The sequence below is a fragment of the Tauraco erythrolophus genome, chromosome 1, assembly GCF_009769465.1.
Source record: "Tauraco erythrolophus isolate bTauEry1 chromosome 1, bTauEry1.pri, whole genome shotgun sequence".
Lineage (NCBI taxonomy): Eukaryota > Metazoa > Chordata > Aves > Musophagiformes > Musophagidae > Tauraco > Tauraco erythrolophus.
The window spans coordinates 74,105,869-74,133,720 of record NC_141465.1 but is presented as its reverse complement, the minus strand read 5'-3'; the positions used below and the strand labels follow the sequence as shown (position 1 = coordinate 74,133,720).

General features: G+C 37.4%; 1 protein-coding gene across 1 annotated transcript in view; it reads left to right on the top strand.

Annotated features, from left to right (window-relative positions):
- Positions 1-27,852, top strand: part of TPP2 (tripeptidyl peptidase 2) — a 58,427-nt gene that overhangs the window by 24,519 nt on the left and 6,056 nt on the right. The window contains exons 15-28 of the mRNA XM_086620013.1: positions 1,740-1,816; positions 2,705-2,811; positions 3,618-3,772; positions 4,914-5,030; positions 6,599-6,699; positions 8,693-8,789; positions 9,046-9,183; positions 10,745-10,989; positions 11,194-11,272; positions 13,112-13,150; positions 20,256-20,407; positions 20,500-20,596; positions 21,508-21,638; positions 22,941-23,148. Coding sequence (XP_086476139.1) covers positions 1,740-1,816; positions 2,705-2,811; positions 3,618-3,772; positions 4,914-5,030; positions 6,599-6,699; positions 8,693-8,789; positions 9,046-9,183; positions 10,745-10,989; positions 11,194-11,272; positions 13,112-13,150; positions 20,256-20,407; positions 20,500-20,596; positions 21,508-21,638; positions 22,941-23,148 — 1,743 coding nt within the window. The remainder of the gene's footprint in view (positions 1-1,739; positions 1,817-2,704; positions 2,812-3,617; positions 3,773-4,913; positions 5,031-6,598; positions 6,700-8,692; positions 8,790-9,045; positions 9,184-10,744; positions 10,990-11,193; positions 11,273-13,111; positions 13,151-20,255; positions 20,408-20,499; positions 20,597-21,507; positions 21,639-22,940; positions 23,149-27,852) is intronic.

Sequence of the window (27,852 nt, the reverse complement as noted above, 5' to 3'; positions counted from 1 at the left end):
AAGGTTTTTTCTCTGGATATATTTTCACATTTGACTGCCTGGCTCAGTCCTGTATTATTACTGAGGACAGAGATTTTGTGGTTTTAAGAAGTCTTAAATATTTCTCTCTTTATGTGGTAGCTTAAGAACTAGCCTAGCTTTTGTGGTGTTGCCATGCAGTCTCATATGAACCCAAGATTTTGCTTTACCTTGGGTATAGTGGTGCAACCTGTTTCCTTGTTTCCTCACCTCTACCCCATCCCATTTTGGAAGGTGGAGGAAAAAAAATGTGTCGTAATGACTGTGTACAACAGAAGCGTTTTGCTGCCTTTGAACAGCTATGTTCAAATTTGGACAAATTTAATACAAAAGCCATTAAATTTCTCATTTTCTCTTCTGAACATCCTGTTTCACTTCTGCAAAAGAAACCCACCAACAGAAAATATTTTTCAGCCCTCTCCATCCTTATCCCAAACCTTACATTAACATTGAAATGTTTCCAGTGCATTGTAGTTGATCATAATGAAGATATGATCAGCTTCCTTCTTGGAACTTACTTGCTCAAGATGCTTAGAGTTGCGAGTCTTCTATGGTCCCTCTGAGAACAATTTAGCAAAGTGATGATGAAATAAATTTTCATAGAATCACAGAATCGTCTAGGTTGGAAAAGACCCTTAAGATCATCAAGTCCAACCGTTAACCTAATACTGCCCAGTCCACTACTAAACCATGTCCCTAAGCACCACACCCACCTCTCTTTTAACTACCTCTAGGGGTGGTGACTGGGCAGCCTGTTGCAGTGCTTGACAACCCTTTCAGTGAAGACATTTTTCCTCATATCAAATCTAAACCTCCCCTGGCACAACTTGAGGCCATTTCCTCTCATTCTGTTGCTTGTTGCTTGGGAGAAGAGACCAACACCCACCTCACTACAGCCTCCTTTCAAGTAGTTGCAAACAGCGATAAGGTCTCCCCTCAGCCTTTTCTCCAGGCTACACAACCCCAGTTCCCTCAGCTGTTCCTCACAGGACTTGTGCTCTAGACCCTTTACCAGCTTCGTTGTCCTTTGGACATGCTCCAGCACCTCCATGTCTGTCTGGTAGTGAGGGGCCCAAAACTGAACACAGTATTTGAGGTGCAACCTCACCAGTGCCCAGTACAGGGGGACGATCACTTCCCCAGTCCTGCTGGCCATGCTATTTCTGATACAAGCCAGGATGCTGTTGGCTTTCTTGGTGAATACCTCCAGGTCCTTTTCTGCTGGGCGGCTTTCCAGCCACTTTTCCCCAAACCTATAGCATTGCATGGGATTGTTGTGACCCAAGTGCAGGACCTGGCCCTATTCAGAGGTAGTATTTACAGTTTGGCCATGAAAGATGCGGTAAATTGAACTGTATTTTCTCAAATATAATCCTGGAAAACAAGAATTAAAATATTTTTAATACAATAGCTAAAATAACAAGGCTGTTTGGGACAAATTCTGAGTTGAAACTAGGCCAAGCTTTTGATATAAGGTCTATCAAATGTGGGTTGAAAGCTTCTGGGAAAAGGCTAAAATGATTGTGAATGTGTAAACTAATTTTTTTTTTCTTGATGAATGTTGCAGTTTTACTATTTCTAGGGTGACAGTGGTCAAATGAAGATTTCTTTTCCTCAGTGATAACTACAAAGATTCAAAATACTGTGCAACTACTTTAATTTTGTCTTCTATAGTTTCGTTTTGACTAAAGATTCTAAGTGACTGTATTTTATTTTATCAGGTGTGTGGATATGATATAGCAATGCCTAATGCAGGCCCTCTGTTCAGAGTTCCAATAACTGTTGTTATACCGACAAGGTCAGTAAACCTAGGCTTGATCTTAATTTTTTAAGTCTAGTTTGGTTTTCTGTACCCACTTTGCATGTTGTCATTTTATTTCATCACCTGCTTTCTCTGGGAGTCCTTGAACATACCACTAACATTCACAAAGGAGCAGACTTTTTTGTAGTTTTGGTCCTGGCAGACAGAAGGCAGGGTGTTCTGGTGGGCTTAGCCACAGTGGCAGCAGCTTCTTTGTCCATCAGAATATTGATGACTTCTGGCTTGTTGGCTAAAGTGTTAATTGATATACTCATAGGTGTAGGTCAACTGGGAGCTTGTTTTTTCATTTCTAACTAGTAGATTAGAGTACGTGAATGCAGGGGACGTTATTTGGCAGGTGAACATTAGGATAATCTTCTGTAATGGCTTCAATACAGCAAATTTAGAGAGTTACTATTGTGCCCATAATTGGTTTAAACATGTGACTTCAATGATGTTGATAAGGAAGGAGAGTGTCTTATTAAACCTATTCAGTGGACAATCTGCCCTGAGAAAAAATGATGCAACTTTTCTCTAACTCGTTTGTAGAAATATAACTTCTTACATACCTTAGCTCACTTTAGTGGAAAGATGCTCAGCCAGGAAAAGCAGATCCACTGAAAAATAGGATTCTTTGATACTTACGTTTAAGCACAGTAACTTCAGGTGGATGGGGAGGGTGTCTGCATAATGCAATGAAGCTGATGTTTTAAATCTCTTAGATACATTGTGCTGTCAGATTCAGTACTAGTATGGATTAAAAATGGGTGCTGCGAACTGCATGTCCTCATTGTATGCTTTTTTGGAGAGTATTTTTGCATTTGAAAAAACAAGTGGCTTCACAGCTTGTTTGATTACTGCTTCTGTTTTCTTCTTGACATACAGAGTAGATGAATCATCAAGTTATGACCTGACATACACAGATATTCATTTTAAACCTGGTCAAATCCGAAGGCATTTCATTGATGTTCCACAGGGAGCTACATGGGCTGGTAAGGAAAATTATCATGTTAATTAAATAAAAAACCTCATCTGTCAGACTTGACAAGTTGTTTTGAAATCATTTTGAGTTCTGACTGAATAAGGACTGAAGGATTTGACCCATGAATACACAAAATATTTATTTAATTCTAAGCTCTTTAGAGGAGTGATTTTGAGTTATCTCATGGTTTCTGGTATAGTAGAATCCTGATTCTCAGTCTTCTAGAAACCAGCAAATACAATCAGAAGTGGTTGCCTATAACTGGAGGAATACCCCATGTTTATGGAAGAGTATTAGTCTGAGGTTTGCCTAGTTTTTTTAAGGTGCGTGGATGTAGCGTTGAAAGATGTCTTAACTGAAGAAATTGTGGTTTTCATAATGGGCCAGTAGCTCATAATTCTGCAAGGAGGGAAAAAAGGGTTTTTTTCCTCATCTTCCTGTATGAGATTACTAAATAATAATCCTTTCAAGAATCTTTCATTGAGACTGAAGTTAGTGGTAAGACTCTTAATTTGGAATTTAGCACAATCTGACCTGTACAGATTATATATCTGTACTCTCTGATTAGTTTTCACCATTTAGTTGAGTCATGTTTCTCTTAACTGATCTTTGAATTTAGCTAGTTTTCCTTAATCTGAAAGGGTCTTTGTAAATAACTGATATATAAGCATTATTCACGTATGGAGCCACTTGGTGTACTGCATAACTTCTTAAATTACAAGTTGCTTGTGAAACTAGTGTTTTTCTGGTGAATCTGTGCTTTCCTTCTAAAATTCTTGGCTCTTGAAACTAAACTTAATTTTTTTTTTAATCTAGAAGTGACAGTATGTTCATGTTCATCTGATGTGACTGCCAAGTTTGTGCTTCATGCTGTTCAGCTAGTGAAACAAAAAGCATATAGAAGTCATGAGTTCTACAAATTTTCATCCTTACCAGAAAAAGGATCAGTGACTGAAGCATTTCCTGTCTTAGTAAGTTGCCTTAGGGTGGCATGGAGAAGAGAGGAAATAATATAATCAGTGCAGTATAACATAACTCATTCTGGATTTTTTTTCCAAAGAAAAAGTCCAAAACCAAGAAACCATAAATTTGTTACAGTAGCGAATGCATCAGGTTTTCAGTTTTGAAAAAATCTTTAATAGATTGCTAGTGTTTCTTCAATTATTTGGTATCACCCTTATAATACATGTCAGTCTCTTCAGTTTCTTGATACTTGTTTATACAAACCAGTTTGTTTCCCTTTCCAATAGGAGCTATGACTTGTTGGGCAGCTGTAGTTTTAGTGCTTAATGTGATAATCTGGGACATCTCATTGATGTTGAAGCCAGGTGATACTGACTGGTTTACATTCATACTGCTTAGATACAGCAGGCTTAGCTTGAATAATGCTAGCTCAGGAGTCCAGAACAGAAACAAGTAGTGAGCTAAGAGTTCAGGGGTGTGGATACTAGAGTCCACTTCTCAAGTTTGTTCTCCACCTTGCTTAATTTAGTTGTATAGCTCTAAAGCCTAAGAGTGCTTGTGGTTTCTGTGCTATTCACTCCCTTACCGTCTGTGAAAATGTCAGGTGGGGGATGCTAAGCTAAGTTTGTCCTGCTGACACCTTGTGAATTTTATGTTGGTTAAAAAAATACCCACATACAACCGCGCACCCCCCCCCAAAAAAAAAAAAACAACCACCCCAAACCTTCCAAGCTTATTGTCATCTTATTTATTCAGAGAGCGAGACGAGATCTCTTTTTTTCTGATACACATTTTCTAGGGCACACACATTAAACTAGTCTATGAACTAACCTGTCTGCCTAGTTTGAAGGACAAAATGAAGATGTAATATTTAAAAGCTGTACCTTTCTCTGTAGGTCATACCCCTGACACTCTTTGTTTTGATGCAGTCATTAGTCATCCTGTTTTGTTGGAGCTGTCCTGTATTTTCTGAACAAAGTAGAGTGTCTTACTTGGTACTGTACAGACCTATACAATTGGAATAAACTGGACATAACAGGGTCTCTTTTGAGCTATATTCCCATTTTTTTTGCTTGGGTTGAGGGAGGCTGGGGTGAATAGAAGGAGAAGGTGGGAGCTTATGTCTGACTTTGTGCTTTTGTTACCCAGGCTGGAAAAACCATTGAATTTTGTGTGGCTCGGTGGTGGGCAAGCCTTAGCGATGTTAGCATTAATTATACAATTTCTTTCCATGGTGTGCTTTGTGCTACTCCTCAGCTAAACATGGTAAGTTTTACAGAGTGTTTATTTTGAGTTATTCTAAAGTCCTGTGGTATTTCAGAAAAATAAAAAATATTTTCTTCATTCTTGCCTGTATTTAAAAGACTAAAAGTATCTTTATACATGAGATGTATTCATATTTTCCCTTAAAAATAGGTAAATAGGAACTCAGTCCTACAGATATGCCTGTTACCATTGTTTATGAATTTTTCTATGCCTTTTTATTATAAATCAATAGAGGGAGGAAAAAAACCAAACAAAACCAACTAAAACACGACCCCAATAGAAAGGACATACTAAAAGGCTTAAATTGTCACTATATTTCACTAGCAACTGTCTGTGTGAGTAAACTTTGGGACCACAGTTCTTAAACTTGAATATATAGACTACCATTACTAAAAGACAACACTCTGAATACCATTTTCAGAATAAAATGTCATGAGAATTTATTTTCTGTTCCATGTTTTATTGAGATGTACCAGTTGATTTGAGATTCATTATTTAGGGCAGTTGAAGGCACAGTGAATAGTGATGTCATGATTCCTAAGACTCTGTAATACTAAAGGATTGAAAAAGTTACTAAGAACACTAGTATCATACTATTTACAGTACTTTGGCTCGCTCCTGTGTTCGTTGCTATCCTGTGAAAACCTGGCTTGGCTTGACTTTGCATCCCTCAGGAGTGGACTTTCATAGATAGCTGAGATCACAATACCTACATGAAACAGCACTATGCGAATTTATCCTAGCTTCTCACTCTTTTTTTCAGCTAAGGCCAGAGAAAATTATAGCTCTCCCTCAAGCGAATTTGTATGTATTTAGGGTCTAAGAGCTGAATAAACTGGGGAAAAAAGAGTGGGTGCATTGTGCTCAAGTACCCAGTCTTGAACCACTAGAGCAGAAGAAGAAGGAGCAGGTGGTGACGATGTGTACAGCAGCTCCCCTGACTCCAGCAGGATTAGATCCACTGAATAATGAAAAGTTGAAAATGAGAGAATACAAATAGTTTTGTCCATCCTTCTTCAGCACCTATAACTTTCATAAAATAAAATTTTGAGAGTACTGATATACTGGTGGCTTTGTCATGGGATACTGCTAGAAAAAAGTTTTCGAACTATTTTGCCCATCACTAGCCTGTGTATGTAGTATTGTGGATTTTTTTAGCAAAGTTAAGCTATTTTGTAATAATAATCCTAAGCAGAAGCATCGTAAAATACTTGGTTTAAGATTCTAGATGAATAATACTTGTATTTATTGAATTACATATTCAAAGGAAATCGTCACAAATGCACAAACGAAACCCAGCCCTGCCCGAAGTATGACTTGTACAGTTCTGTATACTTGTTTTTTCCCCTTGATAACTTAAGAATTTATCTCCAATTGCTAATGTTTTGCAAGTCCCAATATATCTGTTGTTTTAAAATAGAGATAAGCTTGTGACTTTCAGACTCACGCAGTATTACTACTTATAGTATAAATACAGTTTGCATCGGATTTTTGAGGGACATAACAGATGGTCCGCATCTGACGTTATAAGTGCACAGAAGCATAATTGTTATATACTCTTTCTTTAGCACGCTTCAGAAGGCATCGTACGATTTGATGTTCAGTCCCTGTTGAAGTATGAAGACATTGCTCCATGCATAAATCTGAAAAGCTGGGTTCAAACGCTCAGGTAGAGTTTCTGGGGAACTGTATTGGGAAAGTGGGAAAACTATTAGTATATGGCTAAAACAGTAACAAGTTAACAGTGAAATTTAGGATAACAATATTCTTGTCAAATTTTAAGTATGTTTGGAAGCATCAATTAAAATTTCTCAGCATTCTCCTTTTTGGTTCCTTTTACATTCGACAAAATTTGGGAATTACAGTGACTTTTTCCACACAAGTTATTTTCCTTAAGCTAATTAAAAAAAAAAAAAATACATTGCTTCCAAAGGAGTCACTTAGAGGTAAAAGGCACTTTAACATCTAAATAAACAAATTAGAGTTATTTGGTGCTGTCTGTTTCAGGTTTTTTTTAAGCAGCTGCTTCAGATCCTGTCCAATTTTGACCTGGGAAGACTGTCTTCTCTCTCTTGCTTGATTGGAAGTGGTTTTGTAGGATGTGGTGCAGAATTTTGTGTGCAAAACGGTGGTGTTGTCAGTTTGACACATGCTGATTTGGAGAAGCTTTGTTGGAAAAATTCTGAATTGGTGCAGCAATTGCTTCAGTTGGTTGCGTATGGAGAAGAAAGAAATGCCATACAGTTTAAGCAGTACTTTTAAGACCTGGGCCACACAATTTTACAGTGATCAGTAATCCAAAGTTTCCCATTATTAGGACCTCTCAGTGGAGACCTTGGCCTCTATCTAGGACTTTTGGATACTTGTAAGTGGAGTTGAGGTTGCTAGGAGTTTGATGTTTAATGAACATGCCACCTAACCTTAGATTTAGAAGTACCCGATTTGATATGCCTTAAGTGAGGAAATAAACCAATACTCTAATATATCTTTGTCTCATTCGTGGTTTGTAAAATGGAGATAATCTTGTCTCCTTGTAATATTTGAGGCACTTGTGACAGTAAGCAAACTACAGTCAACTAAACTAATGGGAAATATTTATGTATTTAAATTAAGATGTGAATAGTATCTCTTGAATGAAGTAATGACTCGTGACACGGGGAAAAAAGGTACTGAATGGCTTCTCATTCGGTCTCTTGAGTTTCAAATGCTTGGAGGCAGGGTGAGTGTTAGGGAGACATATCATGTGTGGTATTATTCTGTTCTTAAGTCTTCTGTCAGCAGTCTATCTGGTGTCTGCCTGACTAGGAAACCTGCGTTAAATGGACTTGTGGTCTGACCCAGCTCAGATGTTTTACTGGGTGACTAGTCTACGCTGTTGACAATGAAAGAGCTGACAGGATCTTCTAGAAAAATGTTGATCACGTAATTAAAGGTTGTGAGAATGAATGGATGAATGAAATGTAAACTTAAATGATGCCACGCCACCCTCTTTTACTGTTCTTTACTTCTGAAGCTCTGATTTTGCTGTGTCATTATTTAGCCTATATTCTTTGATGCTTAAGGTCTAAAGTGTTTCTGCTGCTCGGAACAACAGCTTGTCATAACTGTATCTGAGTTTATATACATTACGTAGGTAGTATATGTTAGCTTTCTTCTGTGTTACTGCTCTGATTTCTGTAAGACTTCTTACAAATTGTCTTCTGATACAACCTTCTATAACACAAAAAATATCCAACTATTTATTCTGTCCTCTACTTGTGATGCTGTTAATCTTTCAATCTATTACTAAAAATGCTGACTGCAGCATGGATGCTACAGATGTAAAGTAACCTGATTTTTTTTTTTTTTTTCAATCCTGAAGTCTGTTTTCTCTTTTTTTTTTAATAGGCTTCAATTCTGAGCATTTAGATGTGCTTGCCAAGCTCTGTTGGCTTCTTTTTTTGGCAGTGTCTAGAATATCACTAAACCTTGATTTTGAACTGACATTCATTGTAACTGAGGAATTTATGCTGCTTGGATAGTTACCATATTTAAGAGATGTTGCGTGTGCTGAATTCAGTTGCACTTCAGAATATGCTTCTGCTTAAGCACAACAAATTCTGGTGGAGGATGCGTGTTTCTTAATAGTACCTTCTGTTGTTTTTTTTGTTGTTTAACTGCAGACCAGTGAGTGCAAAAATAAAACCTTTGGGGTCCAGAGATATTTTACCAAATAATCGTCAACTGTATGAGATGATTTTGACCTATAACTTCCATCAGGTAAGGGTTATGGGTGGTTATTTTTTTAAAAGTCACTAATAAATACAGCATGTTTTCTAAAACCAGATTTTAACTTTAGCTTTCTATCAGAAACAAGGTCTAGACTCTATACAGTCAAAATTCTGATTTGGTTCTTTTCAGGAACTATTGTTGTTTGAAATGGGCTTTAGTTCAGGTATCCTTTTGAATATGTGTGTAAAGATTGTACTTGTTTTATTCAGTAGTGGATTAAATGTTCTGACCTTTCTTTTAATAGCCTAAGAGTGGAGAAGTAACTCCAAGCTGTCCGCTTCTTTGTGAATTGTTGTACGAATCTGAATTTGATAGTCAACTGTGGATTATTTTTGACCAGAACAAAAGACAAATGGGTTCAGGAGATGCCTATCCACACCAGGTACAGCGTAATGTATTTACTGTCTGTTTTCTGCACAGTGTGAAAACTTTCATTCTTTTTATGTCCCAGGCCTACTGTTAGCTCCTAACATTTCCTGATGCATAGGTATAATGTTCTTGTATCTTCACAAGAAGACAGGTTCAGTGGTGATATATTTGTATGAAAAGAAGTAATGATTGACAGGTTTGTTTCCATGAAATAGATTATTATGATTTTGTTTTCCTCTTCCAAGGAAGGAGGAAGAGTTATGGTGTGTTTTATTTCTACAAGAAATTGCAAATTAACAACTCTGAGTTTTGACTCATGCTTCTCAAGAAGTGAATTCAAGTTCTCGTTGTCTTTGTTTGAGTTTTTTTACAAAGATGATACCTTGGACTTTTTTATTCAAGGTGGAAAGGATCCATTAGTAAGAGAAACACTGTAGTTTTTGGTTTTGAAACGATTTCTTACCAACTAAAATCACAGTTGAACTTAATCAATGTAGTGTTTATTTTAATAGTTTGATCCTTCTGGAATTGTATAAAGATCAGCTAAGGCATGTCTTTTGTATCTTATAAATGAGTTTCAGAAATTGCATTATTTAAACTTCTGTTCCTTAACTTGCATTTTTAAGATGCTACGAAATCTAAAAATCACTGAAGTAGTCTGTTACTTACACTTGGTGGATCACCACACTGTAAATCTCCGGTGTTGTGCATCATAAAACAATTCTAAAGCAATTCAAAATTATTTAGTCTAGGAAGAAACACCAACAGGAATCGTGACTCCTTAACCCAGGAGAGAGAGATTTTGGGAGCAGGATAGTTCTGAAGTTTTGTCTGTTTCTACTTAAAACTGCCTTTTATGTTATAGCAGCAGCAACAGAAAGGAAACTTAGCATGCTACTGCTCAAAACATCCACATGGTGCCCTGTTAGGTTGATAGAAATGAAAGAACGTATTCCAAACTAAGTACTTGAGAGCCTGTTTTTTTTTTTTTTTTTGTAGGGGGTTCTGGGTTTTTTGTGGGGGGAGGACAGGGTTGTTTTTTTAATAATGGAGATACTCCTAGCTGAATATATAAAAAGCTCAGTGCAGAGTCTGTCAGCTCTTTAAACTACAGCCTTAAATCTCACAGGAATACTGGGTCCCTCAGTGTGAAAGCTGGTACAGTGTTTGAGACAGTAGATGATGTCCTATGATCTAAACTACAGAGCACCCAAAGTTACTTAGTAAACTGAAAGTTTATCAAGGCAAACCTGCTAGATATTTTGAACTGAAAGTTTATCAAGAATTCTGGTTATTATTTGAGCAGTTAATACAGTATTAGAATAGAAACAAATTATGTCAGCCTATTTTGCGATCTGAAAACTTATTTTTTTAGTCAATCCAAAATGTGTTTTGGCTGCTATCAAGTCTTGAAAACACTCTATTTTCAGGAGATTCCAAAACTAAGCAATCTAGTGTATTTCAAATGGCTGGAACTATATGGATCAAGAAGAACATGACAGTCTAATTTCTGGGTTTCTTTGTGAATGGTGAAGTATTTAATCTTGGCATTTATGAGAACTTCTTTCTTTCAGTATTCTGTGAAACTGGAAAAAGGAGATTACACTATTCGTTTACAAATTCGTCATGAACAGAACAGTGAGCTGGATCGCATCAAAGACCTTCCATTTATTGTTTCTCACAGGTTATCTAGTACCTTGAGCTTAGATATTTATGAAAACCATAGCCTTGCTCTCTTAGGGAAGAAGAAATCCAACAGTTTGACATTACCACCAAAACACAGTCAGCCATTCTTTGTTACATCTCTGCCCGATGACAAGTAAGTTACTGAAGTCCTGTTTTTCTCATCTACATCTAACCAGCTGCCTCTGCACCTAACTAAAGTGATACTTTGATAGTGTCTACCTGTTTAGGCTTGGTAATTCCACTTGTGTTCCTCTTTCACTGTTCAGGTTCTTTATTGTAATTCCCATGGAACATTAATGAATCTGTTTTTAACACGGAACTTTCTTTCTTTGAATAGAATACCTAAAGGAGCAGGACCAGGATGTTATCTTGCAGGGGCTCTTACGCTGTCTAAAACAGAACTTGGAAAGAAAGCTGTGAGTATTTGAAATGGATGATGGCTTCTTTCTCTTTCTTTAAAGAGCACTAGGTTTAGTAACGTAACACATTTTAGAAGCAGTTGTTTCATTATAATTTCAAAGTAACTTCTGAGTAGTTCTATCTTTATTTTCATCTTATAATTTCAAACTTAATTGCATTTTCTAAATTTTGAATTCTAATTATTTCACTCGAGTCCTGATTTTCTAGAAGCAACTGCTTTTTTGTTGGTGTGGAGCTTTTAAAAGTGATTTTTGTGTTATTGCCTAGCTTAGTATAATTTTGGAATGAAAAATACGTGCATATATATTTTGTGCATGTTGGTTCTCTGATAAACAGCTATACTCTTCCTTGCATGCTTACAATTTTCGGCAAAAGTATCTGTTTTCTTAACACTTACATGTTACTGTTAAAGGAGTAGGAATTTTGCTGACTCGAATGCATAAGCAGATACTCTTACCTGCTGCACACTGATGTTGTCAACCACTAACATGACTCTGTGCTCCCACAGAGTAATGTAAGATATCTGTATGTGATGCTAGAAAAAAGCTGTAAGGTTTTTCTGGTCGTAATACAGCATCCTGTAAAAACTGGTTTCTAACTTTTATGAATCCGTAGTGCAACAGTGATTATAGTAACCAGATCACTCTTATGTGTTTCTGCTGCTAAGGTCTTTAGAAGATTGCCTTAGCTATTTTTCAATAGATGGCAAAGCTGAGAGTAAATTTAAATCAATCCTGGTGATTGTTAGTATTTACAGGTAGTTCATCTATGTCCATATATCACTAGATGTGGGTGAATAACATGTATAAAACTAGAGTATGTTTTTATAGAAAATAAGTTTCTGTGAGTAGGTAGGCACGTACCTTTAGATCTTGTTGAGTAGAAAAGTTTAGTTTTTTCAATCTGATTTGATTGTAGGTAGTACTTTTGGAACAGATTGCATGTAACTGCAGGTTAGAGAATGTCTGTCGGGAGAATTTATGGATCAGTGAGGAAAAACCCAGTAACTAAGAACTCTAAAATACTTAGTTTTATGTTTCTTTTTGGTTCCCGCAAGGTTGGAAGTATACTTCTATGAAATGCATGGTAAATCCATTACAGTAGTGTAGTATAGTTTCCCTAACTTGAATCCTGTGCTTCCTTGAACTATTGTTTGTAATTCATGTTTATCTTACTTTAAAACCAGACTAAGTGGTTATGGGATGGGAAGTAGGAGGGAGGTAGGTATCACCTGTCAAATTTCATGTGATGAGGAATACTTAAGAGCTTACACAGATAAATTCTAGCAGAGTCATGTCTCATGTTATAGTCTAAGGCATTACTGTTATGGTCATATTTCACTGGAAAACGAACTGTATCAAATAGCATCAGGTACTTTCTGCTGCCTTTAGTGAACCTCAGTATGTACCAGGAGCCAAAAAAGGAGGACTAGGAAGCAAATTTGTCTCTAGGTCAGCAAGTGGATGCAATTTGAGGGGAAAACGTATCTAATTTGTGTGTATTTATTATGAAATAGAACAATGCCACTAAACAGGCAAAACCTAAAATCTACGCTTTTGAGGCTGAATTTCTGTAACTTATTAATTTAAGCTAAGTGGTTAACAACACTTGCTTGTCTTACAGGAATAATGGACTGTATACACAATAATGTATTGTTTTATTAATTTTTAAAACCTGAAAGAGCATGCTTTAAAAGCATGTTTGATCATAGATGTGACTCTCTAAAAGTTTAAAAATCTGTAGGTTGAAAGTATAACCGTAATTGTACAGAGAAGGTGTCTCCATCCTGTGTGGTGTGTGCATGTTTTCTTACAGTATGTTATTCTAACTCCCAGGGGCAGTCTGCAGCAAAGCGACAAGGAAAATTTAAAAAGGTACTGAATGTTAGTTTTTGAAAAAGATATACTTAAGTCTTTTTGCATATGACTTAAAGAATTTGTCTACCAGTATTGGTTTTTAATTTGTCTCCTTCATCTGCCTCCTTAGTCCTGAGTTATTTACTTCAGCACCTTAAGTATGTCTACTGGTAGAATGACAAAACACTACTGTAATACAAAGCCGAGAGGCACGTGAGCATCTGGATACTTGTGCAATAAGTGCTCTAAAAATGCATGTGGTGATCAGTGGTCTGTAATTTTTCTTTATTAAATACTCAGGAGTCTTCAGTGTTTGTGGTCAAGGTTTTCTGTGGCGTTTCTGCCTATTCTATTCTGTCTGCAGATTGAGAACTGAGTATGGACCTAACACTTTCATGTAGAATTGAGCATCTAACTGTATACCAAGTCTACTGAACTGAGAGCTGACTTCGTTAGTTGTAAAAAACCGTACTATAGCCAGCAGTTTTTTTCTTGGGAGGGACAGACTTGATTGAAAAGTCTCTCAGTTCATGATTCTACTCAAATCGAGTATAACTCGTTATAGGCTAGAGTTTATACAGTGATGTAGCAGATAGAATTTACAGAAAGAATTTTGGAGCATGTATAAGACTTTGGGTAGGCAGTGAATGACCTTTAACATAACAGTGTTTAATATTGTACTTTCTCATATTTTTACATTCGGTAATACAGTATTGTGTCAGCAGTCAGACTGAAACAGTCTTTATAAGAAAAAAAACACAAACAAAAAACCAAAACCTGCTTTAGTAGGCTGTCTTTATAAGGCTGCTGTGATGGGTTTTTTTTATTGTTTCATTCTTAAGTTGTAAGGCTAACTACATTTTTTTGTTTTCAAGGTACTGTGTTCTGGAGTGACATGCAAATTAGTCAGGATTCTGTTAGAAATAAGGCACAGAAATCATGAATAACACAGTTTATTGCCTTAATCTGTTATTTTTTTTAACAGTAAGCTGGTAACTGAGCCTGCTAACTTACCTCTGGTCTTAGTGTAATAACTGTGTGGGAATGTGATTAAGCTTCACAAGAAAGATTTTAATGCCCATTGTGGTAATTTTATTTTCATAGTGCATCTGAATATTATGCAGATCACTTCTAGAAAGATGATTTAAAATGCCATGTGAATGCACAGCTTCCTGATGAATAGGGCATTAAATATTCACTAAATGAATCTCTAACAAGGGAGTTAAACTTGAATCATAACTTACTTTGCCTAACAAAACCAATTAAACAAATCCAAGAGGTTGCATGGTTTTTTCTTTTGTTTTTAGAACAGAGATTTGTGTTCAGATCTGAGCAGTATACCCACCCAAGCCAAAATAAAAACTGTTCTTCTTGATACTTTCACCTATTACTCCTAAGAGGCATCAGCGTACTAGCAGCAAAAAATAAAACACAGAGTATCTCAGAGCATCGATCCATAAAAGATCCATTATTTTTCTGAGTGCACAACTCTGAGGGCTTCCTAGTTGGCAAGTTCTGAATATTTACCGTGCCTTGCTGTAAGTTTACATGTGGTTAAGATGTTTTTCAGCATGGAAAACATGTTTATGTAGATCTCTTGTGACCCAGTCAGTCAAAAAGGTATCTGTAGATTTTTCATATTTTTCACAGACAAGTCCAGGTCCTGTTGTAGGATTAAAAGTGTTAATTTACAAATCTCGGTTTTATTTTATGTATGTTTTTTGCTCTGATACTGGTGACGACTAATCTGTGGAAGCTTTTTTTTTTTGTTTAGTTGAGGAGAGATGGAACTTGTTAACTTGCACCTTTATGCATGACACTACCAGAAATCCAGGGTGGGCGTTTCTGCTTGTTTGAAAGTACTTTTATTTTCAAAGAATCACAGAATGGCTGAGGCTGGAGGGGACCTCTGGAGGTCATCAGGTCCAACCCCCCTGCTTGAGCAGGGCCTCCTACAGCTTAGTTTACCAGGACCGTGCCCAGGCAGCTTTTGAATATCTCCAGGGGTGGAGACTACACAACCTTTCCGGGCAACCTGTGCCCCAGGTTCAGTCACACTCACTGTGAAAAAATATTTCCTGATGTTCAGAAGGAACCTCCAGTGTTTTTTTTTCATGGCCATTGCCTCTCATCTTGTCACTGTGCACCACTAGAAAGAGTCTTGATTTCTCTTTACACTTTCCCTACAAATATTTACACATATTGATGAGATTCCCTCTCTCCCTCTATCCCTCAAGTGCCTTGTCTTCTCTAGGTTGAACAGTCTCAGCTTTCTCAGCGTTTCCTCATACGAGAGATGTTCCAGTCCATCATCTTCATGGATCTTCACTGGACTCTCTCAAGTACATCCATGTCTCTCTTGTACTGGGGAGCCCAGAACTGGACACAGTACTTCAGGTGTAGCCTTACCAGTGCAGAGTAGAGGAGAAGGATCACCCCCTTTTACCTGCTGGTAGTATGTCTAATGCAGCCCAGGACGCCATCAGCCCTCTTTGCTGCAAGGGCACATTGCTGGCTTACGTTCAAGCTGGTATCCACCAGGACCCCCAGGTTCTTTCCTGCCAAGCTGCTTTCCAGCTGAGTGGCTCCCAGCACATGCTATTGCGTGGGTTTATTCTTCTCCTGGTGTAAGACTTTGCAGTTCTTACTGAACTTCATAATGTTCCTGACAGCCCATTTCTGCAGTCTGTTTAGGTCCCTCTGGATGGCAGCATGACCCTCTGGCATATCAGCCACTCCTCTGTTTGGCATCATCTGCAGACTTGCTGAGGGTGCGCTCTGCCCCATCATCCAGATTGTTAATGAAGATGTTGAGCAGGATTGGATCCCGTATTGATCCCTGGAGTACACCACTAGTTACTGGCTTCCAACAGTGTGCCACTGGTCACCACTCTCTGGGCCTGGCTATTCAGTAGTTTTCGATCCACCTGACTGCTTGTCCAGCCCGTACTTCAACAGCTTCTCTATTTCACATGAAAGCAGTTTGAGTTTATGCCAGGAAATGGCAACCTAATTTCCCAATGAAGATAGTTAATTCTTTTGTGACTGGCAAAAACGTCCATGGGTTCTTTCCATATTATAAGCAGGTGTCTTTTTTACTGGACACATTTAGCAGAATTGTATGCCTAATCCATAATTTTCTGCTCGAGGAGCTATTCTGGGAAACTTAATTTTATCTAAAAAAAAACCTCCAAACCCAAATCACAACCCAAAACAATCCTTGGCCATGGGTTTTTACTTAATATCTTCAGTGTGTCTGGACTTAAAAAAAAAAAAAAATCCTTTTTTTTTCTAACTACTGAACTGTAGTATGTATCAAGTTCAGAATTCAGTGATGCTTTTCCTTTGAACTAATCCCCGATGAAGGAAGGCAGTGCCCTACTGCTACGACTTGGGAAGCTGATGTACCCTTAGAATTGCTCTTGGTCTCTAATGGGGAGGCACGTGCTAAACAACAGTGTGAAAACCAAATTGATTCTATGTACCTTTCATCTTTCACAACATAACTTTTGTAATGCAGTTACAAACTGATTTTTTTTTTTCTGTTTGTCTCCAAGTTTTGTCCTAAACATAGTTAGAATGAAAACACATCATTGAGTACTTCTGGTCTGTAAGAAGCATTTTTTAATTGTTTTACGTAATCCAGCTTTTGAACAGCAGTATGTACCAACTAGCGAAGGGGTAGAAAATTTCTACATCTTCCTCCCTACTCTGCCATCTGTTCCTCCAGTTTGAAGCAAGAAATACATTATGCAGATATTGATAAGTACTAGTGGAAGACTAATAAATACCATTGTGAAGTCAAACGTAAAAGAACGACTTCCTTTTAGCATTAAGACACTACCCCTGTTTAATCAGGAGGCCTTCAAAAATAGGATGAAGTACACATCTGAGAATTTTGTGTAAGCCTGGCTGGTGACTTCAAGAAACTTCATTAATTTTCAATTAAATAAGAGTGTTGCTGTAAAAATGAGCAACGTTGCATGAATTGTTTGCATCTTGAAGTAGATAAAAATTCCTTATACACATTCAACTGTGTGTATATGCAGATATGCACAATATTATTAAATGGAAAATGAGACCAGGGATGTGTTCCTTCAAGGAGCTTTTTCCTGTGGTTGGTTTTGCTGTGGAATACTTTAATGTACAAAGAACAATAGTTCATATGTCTTTTCCACATAAAATATCAGATGTTGGATCATTGGACAAAAATCTAAATTTAAATCTTTAAACATAATTGTTAATTGTTAATTAAGCTCTTTTAAGAGGTGACTGTTTTGAGGACGTTACGCTTGTTGTATGTATGCAGTTTGCAGTTCTAGTTAAAAGTAAACTCACTGGGGCTTATCAAACAGCACAGAGTACACTGACCAAAGGGCATATCCTATATGCTTTCAAAGTTTTTGATATTGCTTGATTTTTTGTAGAGGATAAACAAAGGGCAGTTTTCACATTGATTTAGAAGTTTCCTTAAAGTCATTTTTTCACTGGACAACATGCTTGCTTGCTGCCTATCTCTGTCTATAGCTCTATATCTTTTTATAGCTTTTTAAATAACATCAAATCTAGTACACTGCTCTAGCAGTTCTGTCGCTGTGGAATTGTTAGAGCAAAGTTTGAATAAGAAAATAGATTAAAGCATGGAATTGTAAAGAATTGCCTTCTCCTTAATCTCTAACTATGAATGTTTTTGTAACAGCAATGATGGTGCCATTCTGGGTTCTTCTGGTATCTAGGGGTTGCCAAGCTTTATAAATAATGCTAGTGTTTACAGACAGATTAAAGAAAAGGAGGCTTTCAGTCCTTCTTATGGTCTTGTGATACTTCAGTTAAATGTGATACGCACCTAAACCTTATTTGTCCCATGAAGTAAGTTTGATATCTGTAGAGAAGTGTGCACCTCTTTTTCTGTAAGCTCTTTTGAAAAAGGAGGGTGCCTGGTTCTGAAGCTCATAGTTTTCCTTTCCATGGTCATAGCCTGTAATACTTGCAGAATCTCGTGAGACCAAAACTACCTAGCTGAGAGAAGGGTGAGATGACATTTAAGTATTGATGGTTTAGCTACCTAGAATTAGTCTCTTAAATGAAAGTGTTGACCTACATAACTGGGAATTTGTTAATCTAATTACGCTTGGTTTGATAACTAGAGTAGTAGTCTTCTCATATAGACAAGGCTTGAGAATGCAGAGGCCATTTGGGTATATAACTCCAAACGTATGTTGCCAAGTCAGATCGAAGAGAACTTTTTAAGAACTAAATCCTGAAATATGAGAAAAATGTTAGGAAAGAAAATATTAGGAAGGCAAGTTTGTTTCTTGAGAAAGTATTTCTCTCAATAGAGGATGTCTTTTAAAAAACACTGTAAATTACTGATTCAGATTTTTGTACTGAGCTAGCTTCTTAGGCGTCTTAAAATGTTTGGTTTGCTTTAATAAACTACGTTGTCGCTTTCTACCTTTCTAATTACCTTAGCCAGCTCCATATGATGATTCCTAACTGCTATATCCTCCACTGAATGTGTTTGCCTTCGTGACCTGTTCTGTCATGCTCTGGCCCAGATCTTGTTGAAGTCTTATTTGGGTGTACTGCCTGGTCACGCTCTTCATACTTGAAATGCGTGTGCGTGGGACAGTTCCTGTGAAAACTATGCTTTAATGTAGATTAGTGATCTAAACTAGGTTTAAAAAAAAAAAAAAGTAAATGTCAATTTTGTGGGTCATCTGCAATTACATGTTAAGTAGCTGGAAAAATGTTTTTAAGGGGGTATTGATGTTACTTTGTCTTATCAGTATTTTTCCAGTAATCAATAGCAAGCTGCTGGTCTGTTTGAACTATCAGTTCAAATAAAATTGTTCTACATCAATGTTCTTGAATAGTTTCAGAAGTGTGGTGTTGAAGTCCATTATTGCAAGGCATAGCAGTTTCTAACAGTCACCTTTTATTCACTATTTAAGTAACCTGAAATAACTCCATCTTTTGCACAAGATTCCATTTCATTAGGCAACACTGACTTGTTTTATGGGAAACTTATTCCCACAAATGTATTTTGGAATAATTGATATGAATAATTAAATTGCCACAGCAGTTGAGCATGCAACACAATATTTTGCACAATGTTATAACAGAGAAATGATACGTAGAGGATTTAAACTTAAGTCATCTTCTCTGCGAAATATCCTGTATGTAAAATAACTGGACGTGTGCCCTCACTGTTTGGGGAGAGGCTTTTTAAAAAATTGCAACAGTAAAACCAAAACCAGTAAAATGGCCTCCCTCAGCAATTGTAAACTTTCAGAAGCAATTACTTAAGTCTGATGCTGGCTCATTTGCAAATTTATATATAAATCATCTCAGGAAATAGACTTCATAGTATGGTCTAAGATTATTTAGGATTTTCCTTTTAAATAGCTGTAGCTGATTCTCTCACAGTGTTTGTCGACTGGTGTAGCATGAACTCAAACTATAGTGATACTTCTGTGCAGACATAAAGGGTTTGAAAAAAGTTTTGCAGTTGTTTGCTTAATTGGGGCACAGATACAGGTGAAACTGGGAAGTCTGTAGCAGCAAACTGGAAAACAGTTGCCTGTGGATGCATCAGCTTATTCAGTAGGCACATGGAAGAAATATTCTTTCAGGAGGAGTAAACTTGTGTATCCTGTGGCATGATTCATGTTTATGCTACTGTTGTGTTACTCCTTAGAATTCAGTCATCTTTATTCAGTTGTTTATTTCCAGATTTGTAGAATGGGGTTTCTAACTGATTTTTTTCCTTTGCCTTTAAACCAAGCGATTTGCTCTTTTTTAAACAAGAAACCCCACCCTTCTGATTCCCTAACTAATATTATGTGAAATTGTATGAATACAAAAATGTCAAACTTGCTAAATTTTAGACCTTCTTGTCTTACAGTCAGTGTGCCATTTTAACATTTACATCCTTGCATTGCTTAAAATAAAAAGCTAAAGTAGTTCTTGAATTCTTAATGACTAATACCTTTGCTCTCAGAATCCTTACTCAATGCATGCATAGCTCAGAGTAGTTGTTTGCTATGATTTGGCTTTTGTACAGCATCAGAAAAAAGTGTATTGTATCCTTCTCAGTATGTGTCTCTTTTCCCACCTCCAGGATGTCCTTACTGTTCACTATCATCTGATACCATCACCATCAAAGAGTAAAAATGGCAGCAAAGAGAAAGAAAGAGAACAGGAAAAAGAAAAAGATGCAAAAGAAGAATTTGCTGAAGCTTTAAGAGATCTAAAAATACAGTGGATGACCAAGTATGTCTACTCTCATGACTACACAAACTTGAAGCATCTGTACAAAAAAAACCCCAGAATCTTTACTTTCATGCTGTGTCCTCCTCTTCTAGGCTGGATACCACTGACATGTATAATGAGTTGAAAGAAGCGTTTCCTAATCATCTTCCATTGTATGTTGCAAGACTTCATCAACTGGATTCTGAAAAGGTTATTTAACACTTTAAAACGTGATTTATCTCAGTACATGTTTGTCGCAATACATCCGTGTAACGTAAATGGCTGAATTTTTCTTTATATGTATGTGGTCTTGAAGTGACTGCCAGAGCTGTATCCAGTACTATAAAGCAGAAATTCCTAATAAGATTGGCAGCTGCCTCTCTAACTGACTGTCATTTACTTAATCCCACAGCAGAGTGAAAGAAGGTATGCCTTTGTGTAGCATGCTTGCTTATCACTTACTCCTTGTGAAGTTAAACACATTGTAAGTTTCCTTACTGGTTTAGGCTACAATGATATTATCCTAAACCGTGGTTACTGAGGCAAGCATACAGCCCATTCTGCTCCTCTACTGGATTGGTAATTTTTTTTGGCAGAATTGCTCAGACAACTGAGGACAGGAACCCTTGTAATGACACAGTTAAGTCCACCATCTGTCACTGTGGTCAAAAATGAGAACTGCGAACAGAAAATTTCACATATGTCTGCTTTTTTTTTTGTCTTGGAAGATAAACAGCTTTGTGTATATGTCAGTAGGTTGAATATTTTTCTATTTATTTGATTCCGATTTTATATTTATTTCTGAGATGAGTGACTGCTACCATTACTCAAGAAGACTAATTTGTACTGAAAGGTGTTTTTTCTTCCTGTAAGTTCTGCATTTTGCATATACCTACTTCATATTTTACAATTTATTTTCAGTGAAATGGACTACATATGTGAGAAATCTTGATAATGCAGACGACTTATCAGGTTTTTAAATAAAAAAGTGGAGAAGAGGACGTGTTGAATCATCTAATGTTATTTCTGCATGCCTTTGCAATTATCCTAGCGTTGGTAGAATCAACAATCGAGTAGTGTGATTTTCATAGTGCTAAACACCTTTTTTATTCTCCTTTTAGGAACGAATGAAAAGACTTGATGAAATTGTTGAAGCTGCAAATACTGTAATCTCTCATATTGATCAGACAGCACTAGCAGTATATTTTGCCATGAAGACTGATCCCAGGCCTGATGCAACTACTATAAAAAAGTACCTACCCAGTAAATAATTTTCCTGCATCCTATTTCTGTAATCTATGTACTTTGTCTCTGCTTATAAAAAAAATGGAATGACTGAGTAACTTGTGTTATTTTGGGGACACAGGTAATTTAAAACTTGAATGCAAAGTTTTGTTCTCTTATTGTATCTCCAGAATGCAGGAACACTGAAACCTGAAAGGTTTTACTTAGAAATATTAAATAAAATAAACAAGAGTGCTTTCAGGATTTAAATATGTCAGAAAAATGGGGTATTAAGTTTTTATATCAAGCTTAATATCAGATCAGAGGAACTACTAGAATACCGATCTAGAGGGGTATTTGACCACTACCTGCCTTTTCGTAATATTTGTCAACTTTCTGAATCTGGATTTGAAGAAAAATAGACAGCAGTGCAGGATGTAACTACTTGTAAAAGATTTCATTTGTGAAAGACATGATGACCATGCTTGTGCCTCAGAGTATTCTTGAGACCCATTTTTTTCTTTAGTTTTAGATTGTTCCTCTGAATTACCAGTATATATCCGTAGGAAAACAGTATTTTGAAGGTGATGCCCTAGTCCGGAGAATAACTGGTAGATTTCACAGTGTGTGGTGTGGTGCTGTTTTAGCCGCAAATAGAGCAGCAGATTTGAAGATTAGGCTCTTGAAAGGAGAGATACATATTTGTTGATTATTTTAAATAAAATACCAGATTTCAGTTGTAAAGCTAATCTGTCTGTTCTAGCTATCCTGAATATTTCTGTATAATTCTAGCATTGCTGAAATAAAAGCAAACCTATGACATAATAACCTTCATTCTAAACATTTCTTGGTAAGTTGACCCATTAGGTCATGTGGTTGAATCTCTAACATCTGAAATTGAACACCAAATTCAGTGGTGCTTTAAATGGGTGCAATTCCTTTGAAGTCAGCAGAATTGTATCTGCTTCTGTTAGTGTTGGATTTGACTCTCTCTGTTCATAATGCCAAGAAATGTAAAGCTGTATTTCTAGATGCTGTCCTACTCAGTTTTAGAAGCCTGAATTGCCCTTGCCTTAAGACAGCAAAGGTGTTTAAGACTTAGAAGAATGATTTAGCTTATTTAATGCATAGTGTCTAGATCATTTTTTTTTTACACTTAATTTATGGTAAATAGCCATACTTTAAAAATGTATCTTTGTGCTTGTCTTCGTTTTGTATGTACTAACTGAAGTAAACTTTTTAGCTTAATCTCAGTACAGCACTGATTCTATTTTTAATGAGGTATCTGCAAAAAGTCCTTAATATTTTCCATGCTGTGTTTTTTTTCTAGTGAAATGGAAAAACAGAAGACTACTTTAGTGGATGCACTTTGTCGAAAAGGAAGTGCACTGGCTGACCAACTTCTTCATCGGCAGGCCCAAGAAGGGGCTGCTTCCAGTGATGCAGAAGGCAAAGATGAGGATCATGAGAGCTGCTCAGAAGCTTTAACAGAGACATTCTGGGAAACAACAAAATGGACTGATCTTTTTGACAGCAAGGTAAGAGAGCAGAGCAGGCTTTTTTTGGTTTGCATGTTGGGTTTTTTAATGGTTTCTCCTGGAATTATGCACCGCCTTTGTGTGCACAGCCTCATACATTCCTCCCTTCTACTTTTTCATGCTGTCTCTGTATGTTGTGCTTCCTTAATGACCTTTTTGCACAGAGGTTTTACCAAGTCTGTTAAATCCATGGTAAGCCTATCTCTGTGCATGTGAATGTAGAGGTTAAGGGAAGGGTATAGAACAGTATCAGATTTCCATTAAAAAGCTGCTTGCTTTATTGAATTGCTTCTTTCTGTACTTTTCAGGATATGTTTTTGATTAGCCACTGCACTGTTCTAGCTGTACACACACAGAAGTGTGCAGCATCCCTACTCTGTTCAGTCCTGCATTCTGTAGCCTCTTCTACACTATGGACAAGAGAAGTTTTGTGTTTTGCTGTCATTAATGTCTGTAGAGGTAAAGGAAGAAATCCTTGGAAGTAATTACACTTACATATTTATTAGCACAGACTTCCTTGTCATTTCAAGGTTCCTCATTCTGAGATTAAGTTTTTGTGTGCTTCATTCAGGACAGAAGTTCCGGGGCTGGGGCAGGGGGGGATCCGTTTTAGGTGATTCGTTATGTAGCTTTTAATTTAGAGTTTGACCTTGTTTAACCATTGAGTTACTGAGTATTAATTAGTTGCTATACTCAACTCTTGCATACAGCTTTGTTCTAGCGGAAGATGAGGTGACCAATGTATATTTGTTTATAATTCAATTAAATTCCCAAAGCACTTCAGATAGTTATAAAAGAAAAACTTTAAAATTAAAAAAATTGCTTCGTTTGCTTGACAGTAAATAATCCTCCCAGTAAGAACTCATGCTTTAGCTGGAAGCCTGAACAAGAAGGTTGATGGTGGTTACCCTCACTTCTTTTAATGTATATATTTTAATGTATATATTCTTGTACACCTACCTCTTTTCAGCATTCTTCTTCTAATCTTTAGCTGATTGTAATATCCTGTGGTAGCAGATTTTGTGCTTTAATCATATTATCTGGCACGTGATTTTTCTTGCTGTCTATTTGTAAATGCAGTACTGTGTTCCAGTATAGTGACTCCTGGTGTACTTCTGCCTTTTGATTGTTTTTAAAGCTGATGGCAATATTTGCAGTGGAAAAACTGCCAATATAGACATCTTATTGGGAGTTTATCACTCTTTGTTACAGGGTTTTTTTCAAGACAGATATTGATTCCTGGCACTCCTGAGCTGTTTGCTCTGGGCATGGAATAAGTAAGTCTGATCTGAATTGCACAGATTAGGGATTGAACCTGTCTCTCACTGCCTTGACCATGGATTTGTCTAAGTGTGTATTCAGGTTTTGCTCTGAAGATTGATGCTTCTGTATGGTTAAATTGGTACTGAAAGGCCAACAAAACTTTCTAGATTTTTGTAGCATTTCATACGGAAATAACTTAAATCTAAACTGATTTACTGTTGTGAGCCTTACACACCCACTTGCTCAGTGCCCTGCAGCAGGATGGGGAAGAGAATTGGAAACATAAGTGAGCCAACTCCTGGGCTGAGATAAAGACAGTTTAATAGGTAAAGCAAAAGCTGCATGCACAAGCAAAGCAAAACAAGGAATTCATTTACCACTTCCCATCAGCAGGCAGGTATTCAGCCACCTCCAGGAAAGCAGAGCTCCATCACGCATAATGGTTACTTGGGAAGACAAACACCATCACTGTGAACATCCTCCCTTCCTTCTTCTCTATTCTTCTTTTATTGCTGAGTGTGACATCATATTGTATGGGTTGGTCAGTTGGGGTCAGCTGTCCCGGCTGTGTCCCTTCCCTGCTTCTTGTGTACCCCCAGCCTACTCACTGGTGGGGTGGTGGGCAAAGCAGAAAAGGCCTTGACTCTGTGCTAGCACTGCTCAGCAATAACTAAAACATCGCTGTATTATCAAAACTGTTTTTGTCGCAAATCCAAAACATAGCCTACAGGAGCTACTGTGAAGAAAATTAACTCTATCCCAGCCAAAACCAGCACATTGAGGATACTTTTAGCCCAGAAGCATTCTAGAGTGCTCTGGATATTTTAAGTGAGCGACTTCTGAAAACAGAGAAAACGAGCCTATTATGCTACATCCTAATGACTCCTGAGGTACATCGTTGTCCTGTGCTTTTCTGCAACCTTTCTGTCCTGTACCCTACCTAGCCTCACTTACTCAACCCTGCCTGGCCCGCAGTTTATCTTCTATGTTGTCTTGCTGCTGGACAAATTACCCTGTGTCAGTGTAGTTATGATTATTAATATAAGTGGTATTGTGAAGGCCACAAAGATGATTAAAGGGACTGGAGCATCTGTCATATGAGAGACTGAGACTGTTCACTGTGGAGAAGAGAAAGTTCAAGATGATTTTGTTTGGGTATGGATAAATCATGGGGGAGTAAAGGTGGATCCAGGCTCTTCCCAGTGGTTCCCAGTGACAGGGCAAGAGGCAGTGGGCACAAACTAAAACACAGGAATATCTACTTAAGAAAAAGTTGGGTTTTGGTTTTTCTGTGGGGGTTGTTGGTTTGTTTGTGGGGGTTTTTTTTTGGAAGGAGTAGGTGGAGAGGGTGGTGTGGTATGTTTGCTTGGGTTTTTTTACTATGAGGGTGATCAAACACTACAATGGATTGCCCAGAGAGGTGGTGAAGTCTCAGTCCCTGGAGGCTGTCAGAACTTAATCAGACATGATCCAGGGCAACCTACTATAGGTGGCCCTGCTTTGAGCAGCAGAAGTTGGATAGACTATCTCCAGAGCTCCCTTCTGCCTTCAACCATTTTGTGATTGAGTGACTGCTTGGCAAGTGGTTTTTGTAGCTCACTAGTTTCTGTGGTGGTTTTCTTCATGCTTTCTGTGATCTAGGAGCACGTATGTTGGTCAGTAATGATGTGGTGTTAGTTTTGCTAGCTGTCGGTTTAATATATCTGAAGATCACATGCATATATCCTCTCGTTTCTCCTGTGGTACTGTTCAGTAATTCTAATCCCAGCAGTACTTCCAGATAAGGTAAAAAAAAGGTTTGAAGGGAAAGAAATACATGCTGTTACTTAAAGCTTTCATATGATTATTGGAACTGAGACTTTTAATTGTTCACAATTTGGGGTTTTCTTTTTCTGGAAACTCTTTGAAAGGCCATTTTGCTTTGAAAGAAGATAATAGAGCATTCTAATGATTCTCCCTGATAACAGTTTTGCAGAAAAGGACTAGGGCTAGGGCCAAAGGCGTTATTTGCAATTGAGAAAAAACTTTATTGTTTTTCCTTTTTTGCTTCCTAGAAGTTTCATGCTTGCTGCTGTTCATAGTCTTTCATTTCCTTTATTAACAGGTGTCATATCCATCTAGTAGTTTTCTTAGGAACTGGCTGTAGTTAGCAATGACACTGTTCCAGACCAGCTGTTTCAGTTGTTAGCACTACAGTTTCCAGTCAGTGATGGAATGTTCTTTGATTGTTCCAAATCATAAACATAGGATAAGGATCCAATTATGCTTTGTTTAGCTTTTTTCGAGTGTCACTATTAATGACTAAGGCTACATAATTATGATATGGCCTGACACAAAAAAGGGTAAGAAAAAAATTACAACTATATCCCTGCTGTCTTTGTGGTAAACTGGGCGAACAGCTGTGCACGTGTCATGGGCTGTAACTTTCCCTCAAAAATTAACTTAATACTTTACGGTTCCTTCATTCCCTCACCTCTGCCAAACTGCATCTTATGTTCAAGCTGTCTGATCAGTATTCATTCATTTTTATTTATAATGGCTGACAAGCTTTGGAGGTGGAATTGTGCTTAAAATCTCTCACCTTCCTGTTTGAATTTTAGAAAGTGTCTTCTGCCCTAGAGATGGGCCAATAGAATGTTTTAAATATCTGCAGTGGCTTTTGGTCTTCCTCCTTTCCAGCTGCTTCTGTCTCTTGGGAAGAAACACTTGTATAAATCGCCACCTTGATGTTGCATGCAATATGCTGTTGTACTACTTGAATACTTTGCTATTTTAAAAACAAATTGAATAGCTTAGTGCAAATAATTTTATTTTGCAGACTGTTAGTGGGAAATTTTGAAGCTGACTGTTTAAGGGGAACCGTACTGTTCATGTCGCTTGCTTCCTTTGAGATGGGGAGTTTAGGAACAGTGTTGAGGACTTAATTTTGTAAAGTAGCGTTTAAGGCTTCAAAAGAGATTCTGTCTAAGAAACAAGTATTTTTGCTAGGGTAAGGGCAAAAGTGTTGGTTGTGTTCTTCAGTCCAGCTCACTTGCACTTGGTAAAATTCACCTTGGTAGAAGACAAGAAATTATGGCTTTAGCGGCCTTTCTGTGATGCTACTCTGGACTGACTTGGAAAAGTCTGATAAAATGAAGTGTTGCGTCTTGGCTCCATCACCTAACCTTGCATGACTCATTTGCCTTTTGGTGAATAGAAGAGGTTTGGAAGGAGGGAGGGCAAAGCGGAGTAGCGATGCAAGATCAGGAATAGACCTTGTGTGAATGTCCTTCAAATGAGAGTCCTCAAGAGGCAGTTAGCTTATTCTGAAGCACTATGTTGGAACCGAAAACATGGAGATCTTCCTGTATGTGGACATGGCTTTGTGACATTGGCACTTGAAAGATGGAACAGCTGAGTGAGAAGGGAAATAAAGTGCTTGAATACTGCACTGATCATTCA